Source organism: Vanrija albida, assembly GCF_041260175.1.
Source record: "Vanrija albida strain AlHP1 chromosome Unknown contig_1, whole genome shotgun sequence".
In the NCBI taxonomy this organism is placed as follows: domain Eukaryota; kingdom Fungi; phylum Basidiomycota; class Tremellomycetes; order Trichosporonales; family Trichosporonaceae; genus Vanrija; species Vanrija albida.
Genome location: NW_027191420.1, coordinates 584,909 through 594,779, shown reverse-complemented (window position 1 = coordinate 594,779; position 9,871 = coordinate 584,909). Strand labels below are relative to the sequence as shown.

The 9,871-nt window shown below is 61.4% G+C and overlaps 4 protein-coding genes across 4 annotated transcripts; 2 read left to right on the top strand and 2 right to left on the bottom strand.

Annotated features, from left to right (window-relative positions):
* Positions 1-3,731: 3,731 nt before the first annotated feature.
* atp12 (ATP synthase mitochondrial F1 complex assembly factor 2) lies at positions 3,732-4,782 on the top strand (the record flags this gene model as incomplete). The annotated part of the gene is made up of 5 exons (XM_069348912.1): positions 3,732-3,894; positions 3,930-4,138; positions 4,176-4,276; positions 4,327-4,664; positions 4,712-4,782. 5 exons carry the CDS (start codon positions 3,732-3,734, stop codon positions 4,780-4,782), a joined length of 882 nt encoding a protein of 293 aa, XP_069212456.1.
* Positions 4,783-4,883: 101 nt separating this feature from the next.
* On the bottom strand, positions 4,884-6,219 carry Q8F55_000257 (uncharacterized protein; the record flags this gene model as incomplete). The annotated part of the gene is made up of 4 exons (XM_069348911.1): positions 4,884-5,178; positions 5,225-5,324; positions 5,373-5,790; positions 5,998-6,219. The coding sequence occupies 4 exons, from the start codon at positions 6,217-6,219 to the stop codon at positions 4,884-4,886; spliced, it is 1,035 nt and encodes a 344-aa protein (XP_069212455.1).
* Positions 6,220-6,676: 457 nt separating this feature from the next.
* Positions 6,677-8,330, top strand: ABHD12B (the record flags this gene model as incomplete). Its single annotated transcript, XM_069348910.1, has 11 exons — positions 6,677-6,720; positions 6,806-6,925; positions 6,989-7,062; positions 7,102-7,168; positions 7,247-7,361; positions 7,419-7,483; positions 7,520-7,731; positions 7,771-7,834; positions 7,868-7,929; positions 7,968-8,020; positions 8,055-8,330. 11 exons carry the CDS (start codon positions 6,677-6,679, stop codon positions 8,328-8,330), a joined length of 1,152 nt encoding a protein of 383 aa, XP_069212454.1.
* Positions 8,331-8,513: 183 nt separating this feature from the next.
* Positions 8,514-9,735, bottom strand: Q8F55_000255 (uncharacterized protein; the record flags this gene model as incomplete). The annotated part of the gene is made up of 5 exons (XM_069348909.1): positions 8,514-8,675; positions 8,728-9,073; positions 9,119-9,215; positions 9,345-9,546; positions 9,664-9,735. The coding sequence occupies 5 exons, from the start codon at positions 9,733-9,735 to the stop codon at positions 8,514-8,516; spliced, it is 879 nt and encodes a 292-aa protein (XP_069212453.1).
* Positions 9,736-9,871: the final 136 nt, after the last annotated feature.

Below are 9,871 nucleotides of genomic sequence, written 5' to 3'. Positions count from 1 at the left end.
TCGACTCGGCCGGCTGCTGAGAAATCACAGACGACGCGTACCCGGAGTAGGTCATCTTCTTTCCACCGCCTGCACCAGGGAATGGCTGGGCCGACAGCGGGAAGCTCTGGGTGAGAGCCTGCGAGACAACAGACTGGGCATCGGGAGGCACGTAGGTAATTGTGTCGTGCGTGCGGTAGTAGGCGGCATCGAAGCGGCTGGGCGCTGGTGCGGGTGCACGTCCAGGCTTGTCGAGGTAGTCGTTCGCGGGCGTCTCGAAGCGGCGGAAAGGGTCCAGCGCGCGTGCAAGCGACTTCTTCGGCTTGCTGAACTGCATCATACAAGGCTGCAGGTTGCTGAGCGGGCCCTCGACAAAGCACGACTTTTCCTTGAAGTGGGTGAGGAGGTAGAGCCAGAGAGGGTGCTGCAGAGTTAGCAACTTTCAGAATGCTCAAACTCACCTTGCTCAACACCTTGGGGTTACCCAGAATCACGACACCGTACTTGGCACGGGTAAGAGCCACGTTCAGACGGCGCGGGTCGTTGAGGAAACCAATCCCCTGGTGCTCGTTGGAACGAACACACGACAGGATAATGTAGTCCTTCTCACGGCCCTGGAACGCGTCGACACTGGCCACCTCAACCTCCTTGTACAAGTCCTTCTTGAGCGAACCGTGCAGCTGCATGTACGATGCGACGTACGACCTCTGGCCTTCGTACGGGGTGATGACACCAATCTGCGACGGCAGGACGCCGGACTTGAAGAACTTGGTGACCATCTTCTCAACGTTCGAAGCCTCTGTTCGGTTGAGGAACGAAGTACCGCTGGACGAAATCTCCTCTGTACCCATGTTCTGGTGGAAGAACATGGGCGTGTCGCTAACGGGCCAGGGGAAGTCGACGCTCTTGCGGAGACGCTCGGGCGCCGTGACACCGTTCTGGAGAGTGCCCTCGTAGAACATGTTGGAGGGGAACTCGGAGAGGCAGGGGTGCATTCGGTACTGCACCTGGAGACGGATGGGGCGGTTGCCGAGAATGACGAGGCGCTCGAACAGCGACTGCGAGAGGCCAGCACGAGCGGCCTTCTTGTTCATGATGACGGGGCCGAGCTGCTGGTGGTCACCGACAAGAACGGCTTGCTTGCAGCCCATGACGAGCGGGATCATGCACTCGGGCTCAGCGGCCTGGGTCGCCTCGTCGATCAGCACCGTGCGGAACTTAAACTTGGCAAGTCGGGGATCGCCAGCACCGACACAGGTCGTGCAGATGACATCAGCCGCATTGAGGATGTCCTTCTCGGCGGCGCGGACAAGCGACTTGTACTTGCGCTCGTCGCTCTGGCTCAGTTCGCCCTGGTCATTGCGCAGCTGGATGAGCTTCTGGAGCTCCGGGCGAGTGTCGTTCTTTGCCACCTGGTTGTGGAGGGAAAGGAAAGCGACCGACGAGTCGAGCGCCTCACGCGACTTTGCAGCGAGACGGACAACCTTGAGGCCGGTCTTGTGGATCTTCTCACACAAGTGATCGACGGCGACGTTGGATGGGGCACAAACGAGAACCTGTCCAGGGTTCATCTTGGCGAGGTGGTACACGATCGAGGCCGAGGTCACAGTCTTTCCGGTACCAGGGGGTCCTTGGATGAGACTAAGCGGCTTCTGCAGCACTGCCTTGACAGCAGCCATCTGCGAGTGATTGAGCTCGGGGAGGTGGGGGGCCGTGAAACGTTTGGGCATCTGTGTGCGGAGAACCTGGGGCTCCAGCTCATGGCCGAGAAGCTTATGGTACTGCGGGTGTCAGTGGGGTACCATGGTTGCCTGCTTACAATGTATCCCGACACACTCTTCTCGTCGATCGCAAACGTCTTCATGGCCGCCTGCATGCGGTCAAAGCTGGTGGCCTTCCAGACAAAGTCGACCGCGAAACCGTGGGTGCAGTCGGCGGGGACGTTGTCCGATCGCCTCAATTCGAGACAGATTTCGTCAGAGATGTCTGCAGACGTCAGCTCGACTCAGAGTTGAAGATGCAAGAGCTCACTATTCGGCACCTTGATAACGCTTCCAACACCCTCCCACAGCTTGTCATTATCGCCTCCGAGTGTGGCCCAGCCCTTCATGCCGGCACCGACGAGCTTGAGTCGCAGCTCGTCGCCGACAGCCAAGCGAACCTCGCCGCTCTCCAGCTTGGGCATGGAGAACCACGCGAGTCGTTTCTGGTTAAGACCCATGTCCCAGCGGACAGTGATATCGGTCTCGCCCTGCGACTCCTTCATGCGCTTGTCATAGTCGGCTTCAATCTTGACGAGCGGGCCGAAGATGTTCTGGTACTGGTAGGCATCCTCGTATCTGCGAATGGGTTAGCTGATTTCCCGAGAGTCCTACCCACCGTAACAAGATAGGCTGCATCTCTTCCTCGGTAGCCTGTGCCTCGGCGTCCTCGAGACGGGCGTTGGGGTTGTCGCGCCACATCTCCTCGAGCTTGGCAATCTGGGCCATGGAGATCTGTCTCGCGCGCAGCTGCTCGGCCTCGGAGGGCACCTTGACGAGCCATGAGAGGAAAGAGCGATCGTCGATGATAGCCGACCACTGAGATGTGTCCCAGTTGATGTCACGAGAGCTAGTGAGGGCCGCGCAGGGTTGGCTGGCGGTGTCAGAGTTATCCAAAGGGAAAAAGGCAACTCACCGACACAGCAGGACGACGACAGTATCGCTCTTGGCGGGGATAAATCCCAGAAGGAAGACGTTCTTGCTGCCGCAATTGTAGCCTGATCATGTCAGCTGGGGCCCACCTCAGCCTAGCTCACACTCTGGAGTCGTCTCGCCCAGCGCCGAGTCCTTGTGGAGAATGACCTCCTTGTGCTTGGCCTTAACCAAGTGGTTGACGATATGTGATGCCGACGTGTTGCCGCGCGAGTTGCAGAACCATTTGTTGCACTGCAGGCACTGGCGGGTTAGCTATAAATCTGACTCTCGAACCCACCTTGACAACACACTGGGGGTTGTGGATGCCACAATAGCTGGGTCGTGGTCAGCTGGTCCGTCGTCCCCGCAGCTACACACCTGCACGCATGCTCAATGCCGTAGCCTAGAGGAACCTCCTCCTCGCGGAACTCGTCGAGCAACGCCGGGTCGAACTCGTCGCCATAGTGGAGCGCGCCGTTCTGGCCGCGCGAAGTGAGCGACATTTCGTCAAAGCCGCGCTCGAGGCCGGTCCCATTGCGCGCAGCGTGCTGCCCTGGGACGTCGAGGATCTGTTCTGTCAAGGCGCTCGGTGCGGCCGAGTACATTGACGTGGTATCATCCTGATCAATGCCATACTGTGTAATGTCAGTCACGGATCCGAGGTGGCAAGGGGTGGTGGTGCGGGGGAGGTGGAGAGACGGCGATAGCGAGCGCGACGTACTTGTGAAGCACCTTCAAAGGTGGTGAAGGGGTCCATGGTAGCGGTGCGTGCCGCTACCTCTTTGCGATATTGGGGTATATGATGCAAATGGAGAAGAAGGGTGGAAGAGAGAGTGTTGTTGTTGCTGACCGAGTGCAAAGTGCAGCAAGCAGCGCAGCACACCCGCCGTCGCTCGCTGGACAAAACGAAGCACCGTCGACCAGACTCGATTCTCTTTTCGGCCCCGCCGGAATCGAATCTTTGTAATCACAATTCCTAAACGGATTACACTTTGCTCAACAGGTGGAGGCACCTAGCATCCCGGAATTTCCGTGCGTTTCTTTCACCTCGACACCTCTCACCACAAAACGACAACAATGGCCTCCCTCGCCCGCTCAGCTCTCGCCTCGAGCCTGCGCGGCGGCCCGTCGACTCTGCGGGCCGCCGCCCGCGCGCCTCGCCTCGCGCGCTCCATCGTCTCGGGCACGCCGCGCCTCGACGCAGAGGTGCACGCCGGCGCGCCCCTCACCCAGACCAACCGTGAGCCGCTGCTCCCGGCAGTGCTAACCCCCCAGGCGCCGAGATCACGCTGCGCCGCTTCTGGAAGAACGCACACATCAAGCAGGACGACGGCGGATACCTCGTCACCCTCGACCACCGCAACCTCAAGACGCCGAGCGGCACAAAGCTCGTCGTGCCTGCTAGCAGGCGCTTGCTGGCTATCCTCATCGCCAACGAGTGGGAGAACCAGGAGCAGGTGCTCAAGCAGCATGCTCTGCCTCTGGTCAGTTGCTCGTTGTGCTGATGTAACTGACAAGCAGACATCCCTCGCGTCGCGTGCCATCGATGGCCTGTCCGACCCCAAGACCCGCGAGGCGGTCATTGACTCATTGTTGTCCTACCTCGAGACAGACACCATTTGGTGAGCTATGGAACTCTCTTGCTTCGCAAGTTACGTAGCTCACTCCACAGCTACCCCGACGAGGCCCCCGACGCCCTCGTCCGCCTGCAAAAGGAGCACTGGGACCCGCTGTTCAAGTGGCTCAAGGACACGTACGGCGTGACGCTCAACCTCGCCGAGGGCTTCGCTCCCGCCAAGCAGGACCCTGCGGCTATCGAGAAGCTGCGTGGCGTCATTGAGGGCTTTGACATCTGGGAGCTGGCCGCATTCGAGCGCGCAGTGTACGCGACCAAGAGCTTTGTCATCTCGCTTGCCCTTGTCACTGGCCGCATCTCGGCCAACGAGGCGGCGGAGGCCAGCCACGTCGAGGTGGCTTCGCAGATCGAGCGATGGGGAGAGGTCGAGGACAGTAAGTTGGCTCAAGCGCTCGCAAGTCTATGGCTAACACCAACGCAGCCCACGACGTCGACCACCAGGACATCCGCCGCGCACTCGGCAGCGTGGCCACCCTCCTCGCCAAGGTGTAATTGATAGTAGATGCAACAATAGACGCATGAGCGCGCATATCTTCTCGCTACGAGGGGAACCGAAGCCTAGACCATGAAACTCAAACTGCCACACTGATCACCTAAGCCAGCCTGCTGCGGCTGTGGTCCTCGCGAATCTTGTACAAGTCACGGCTGTCCTTGAGCACGTCGATGTCGACCTCGACGAGGCGGACGCCGACTTCGCTCTTGGGGAAGCCGCCGACACGGCCGCGGAGCGGCGCCCAGACGGCCGAGCCGCCCATGAAGTCTTCCTCCTCGGGTCCGCCGGCGTTGCTGAGCACCCAGACGGTCTCGGTCTCAAACGAGCGCGCGTACGACAGTGCCTGGAGGGCCGCCGTCTCGTAGTCGTCTGGGTGGGGGTGGCGCGAGACGTGGCTAGAGGCGTCAGCACAGAACCCGCCACGATAACAAGCAAACGCACGGCTCGGAGTCAGTGGCAGTCCAGTACGTCGGCGCGAACACAATGTCGACGCCCTGGTCGACTAGCTTCTGCGCCGCGAGCGGGTGCGAGACGTCCCAGCCTGGGCGTGTGAGCTGAGACCAAACAAAACAACGGTGCTTCAGCTTACAGATGAGCATGCCGGCCTTGCCCCACTTGGTGTCGAACGCCTTGTTGGGCTTCTCCCCAGGGGTGAGGTACAGGCGCTCCGGGTGCCAGAGGTTCTGCTTGACGTACTCGCCGGCGACGTTGCCGTTCTCGTCGATGAAGAAGGCCGTGTTGCTCAGCACGGGGCGCGCATTGTCCTCGACGGTCGCGGGGTGCTGCTCAAGCCACTTTGCCCACTCGAGCTGCGCGGGCGTGATCTTGCCGGGGTGGGTGTTGGCGTGCAGGTGCTCGAAGGGCGAGCCCGAGGGGAAGGCGGCGTGCGTGAAGGCCGCGGATTCGGGCAGCACGCCGTGCACGATCGTGCCGACAATGCTGATGTGGTGCTGGCGCGCGAGTGTCTGGAGGAACGACGTGAGGTGGGTCGAGGGGAAGGTGAGATACTGTGTGGTTTGTCAGCTCGAGTCGGACGCGACCTTCGTCGCCTTCCTCGTCTTCCTCGTTGGACTCGCGCCCCCCCCCCCCCCCCGACTTCTGCGCGAGCTCTAGTTTCCCCGCCGGTGTCCCCCCTACGGTCGCAAGCAGTCTTGCCACCGTCCACTCCTCACAAAGCTGCGCCAGCCCCACCTCGCCACTCCACCACCACTCACCTGCCTTCCCTCGTTCACAATTCCCTGCAAAAAGTACTCGGGGAAGCAGACGACGTCGGCGCCGAGCTTGGCCGCCTCGGCAACACGATTCGACACATCGATCAAGTTCTGGTCGAGCGTGGGGAACGGGGTCGTGGTGTGCGGCTTCTCGAGCTTTGCGGGCCCCTCCTCGGCGGACTGGACGTGGGTCTGCGCGATGGCGATTTTGATGACGTTGGGCATTGTGGGTGTGGGGTGGGGGGTGTTCTTTGTCACTGTAAGTCGCGTGTGCTCTTTTTATGGCTGCTGCCTGTCGTCCCTGTCGTCCGTGTTACCGACGGCTAGAGAATGCTGCGGGGTAGGGCGGGGGTGCGACCGGGGTGGTCAGCGGCGTCTGGTGGGCGGCGGTTACGGCGGTTGAGTCGGAGTCGGACTCTCGGTGACCTAATTGACTCTTTGATTATATTGGGCCACTCGTTTAACAATATAGGATAAGCGGTAAGCGATGGTGTGGAGTCTCCACAGTGTATTGCACTCAAGCGCCGAGGCCGGGCGAGGCGTGGGCGGCGACCGTCTTGTCCTGAAGTGCACATGGCCCAGGCAGGAACTAATCTCGGCCAGCCGGCCGGCTCGGCCTCACTCGGCCTCGTGCACGCCTCGCCCACCAAAGATCAACAACAAAGAATCGGCCTCGCCTCGCATGTCGTCACAATCTGCTCAGCCCGCAGCAAAGATGAGACACAGGTGCGTACAGTTATCAAGGACAAGTCGCCCCTCTTGCCATCGTCACTTGCATCGTCACTTGAACTCACCAGATCCATCACCACAGGATACGTCTCCGCAAGATGTCGGACCTCGCTACAAAGGTCTGCGCGTTCATTCCGCTTATGCTCATCGTCCTGTACATCTTCATCGTCTTCATGTCCACCCTCACCCGTGTACAGCGCGAGTAAGTCGGAGCCAAGGCACGGGAATCTCGTCACATACCCACCCAACCCACTCACACTGCCAGATTCCTCTTCCTTCATCGCCTAAGGATCCCGACATGGAAAAAGTTCCACTCGCCAGAGTACTATGGCCTTGCGCGTGGGTCATGGGTGTATGAGAGTGATACTGAGGTTGTAGCGTTCAAGACGAGAAACTTCAAGCTTGAGACGCCAGACGGAGAGACGCTCGGGACATGGCACGTGTTGTGAGTTGTTGCAGAGGTTGGCTTGTGGCCGTCTGGATTCTCCGCCACCCACCCACCCCGCCGCTCACACCCACCCAGACCCCAAGGCGTGTATGTCGAGCAAGAGCCATTCCCTCCACGCGAGAGGCTCCCCGATACCATCTTTGACGATGCATTCGGCCAACGCCCCACGATCATCTACTTTCACGGAAATGTAAGTCTACGTGTGCCCCGGCGGCGACTCGTCGTACTCTGTTTTAACTCACTGCAGGCTGCCACAAGGGCCCAGCCCCACCGCGTGCGCGGCTACATGGAGATGTCGGGCAGGTTGAATTGGTAAGGCGGTGCATGCTGCATGCGGCTCACGCGCAGCAATGTCGTAGCGGTCGACTACAGGGGGTTTGCCGACTCGTCCGGCAAACCATCACAGGAGGGTGTGATTATCGACGCGCGTACGACGTATGACTGGGTGGCGAAGAAGATCAAGACGGCTGGGGCCGACCCAGCGACGAACATCATCCTGTGCGGGCACAGTCTCGGGACGGGCGTCACGTCGGCCCTGGCGGAGAGGCTCGCGGCGGAGGGTAGGTGGAGCATGCAGGCAGTGCGAGCTGACCTACCAGGTACCTTCCCCCGGGCCATCATCCTCATCGCGCCGTTCTCCTCGGTCATTGACCTGGTTGACTCGTGAGTGGGGCGAGGTTGCAGCACTGACGCCAGCTTCTACCTCTTCGGCTTCTTCCCCGTGTTCCATCCGCTCAAGGCTGTTCCGCGGATCAAAGGTCGGTGGGCCAGGATGGCAGTGAAGGCTAACCTGCAGAGTACATCCGGTCCAGCTGGGCCGACCCGTTCGAGTCCAAGCATTCGCTTCTTGTACGTCTGACGCAACGACTAGGCTCACACCCAGACCACATCCTCGCCCATGCTGCTCCTGCACACGCTCAACGACGGCGTCATTCCGAGCACGCACTCGGAGACACTGTTCAACGTCATGCTCAACCGCAGCGGCGCGCAGAACAAGCCGCATGTGGAGGAGACAAACTACGAGGGCTGGGGCACGCTCAAGGTGGCGTACCCGAACGGGCTGCCGCTTATCAAGTGGGAGGGGAAGCATGGCGGGCACAATGATCTGGGCTGGGCGGAGGGGACGTTTGATTTGATGGCGTGGGTGGCGGATTTGTAGGGAGCCGCAGGGGGAAGTAGCCGTGTTGCCATGGAGTCGGTGGCATGGAGTCAGATGGCATAGAGAAGTAATAGTAATGGCGAATGGACTCGGAAATACCTGGCGACGGGGGAGTCGGTGGAGGATGAGCGTGTCTTAGCTGACACTTGATCGCCACTCGTGACATCTGCATCCCTCTGCACCTCACTTTGCCGCACCAGCCGGCGCTGCCGCACCAGCGCCAGCCGCAGCCGGCGCGATCTTGTCCTTGTCCACCGTCTGGAGCCACGAGCGCAGGTCGTGGAGGTACGGAAACTCCTTCCTCAGCGCGCCGGGATCCGCCTCGAAGGGGTGCTTGTGCAGTTGCTTTTCGTCAGTACCGAGCCCCGGACCAACATGAGCCGAGCGCTGGACCAACCTCGAACAAGTGGCGCGCGAACGCGTGGTCTATGCCGCCAGCAGAGGCCAGCGGCCGGCCAGTCCGCTCCTCGACAGCCGCCTTGACATCGCCCCGCGACACGGCGTCGCCCGCGAGCATGATCTCGCGGCCCGCGTACCGCTCGGGGTCGGCCAAACAGTCGGCGGCAACGTGCCCGATGTCGTCGGTGCACACGTACTTGTGGACGTAGGCCGCGTCCCAGTCCTGCGTGTAGGCTGCGAACCCGGGCCAGGTGAGCGTCTCCATGAAGCCCGCGGGGCCGAGGTAGGTCGCGGGGATGGGGAGGGTCTTGATGTAGTCCCAGGCGTCGCGCTTGATGTCGAAGCTGGGGTGTGAGCGCGAGCTAGCCCCGGGGGATGAGGTTACCCACCCGTCTATCCCCGTGCGGTCGACGCCAGACAGGTCGACGCCAGAGTAGACAATGTACTTGGCGCCAAACTTGACGGCGGCGTCGGCGATGGACTTGGCTGGGCGGGCGTCAGCGGGTGTGTCGTGCGGCCCGGAGGGGGGGGGGGAGGGCGGGGGCGGGGCGGTGGAGGCAGGGAGGGCGGGGCGAGGGCGAGGGGGAGGAAATGGGAACGGTGAAGCCGACTCACTATGAGCCAGCTCGTCCGGCGTCGCGCTGTGCAGCATGAGAAACACGCCGTCCACAGGCCCATGGAGGAACAGGCTGCGCGCGTCGGCCGCGTCGCCGAACACGACCATGACGCCGGGCGTCTGCTCGACGCGCTTGGCGGCCTCGCTGAACGGGTCCCGGCTGACGCCGAGGATGATGTGGCCGTGCTGTTTGGATAGATACTAGCGAGCGAGCGTCAGCGAGCGAGCGGGGTGGGGGTGGGGGTGGGAGAGCCGAGATGGGGAGAGCTGATCCGAGAGAGCCTACACCACGGCGACCTCGCTGCGCTCGCAACCCACCTTGATCACCGCCCCGCCCTGGTCGCCCGTCGCGCCCATCACGAGAATGTTCTTGAGCTTTGGCGGTGTCATGCTGCTTAGGTGGGTGGGTGCGCGAGTGGATGGTCGAAACGTGCCGGTTGTCGACCCCACGACATATGTAGGTGACCCGGCCTCCACTTGTTGTGCTGGGACGGATCTGCACATGACGTCAATACCCGTCGCCGAT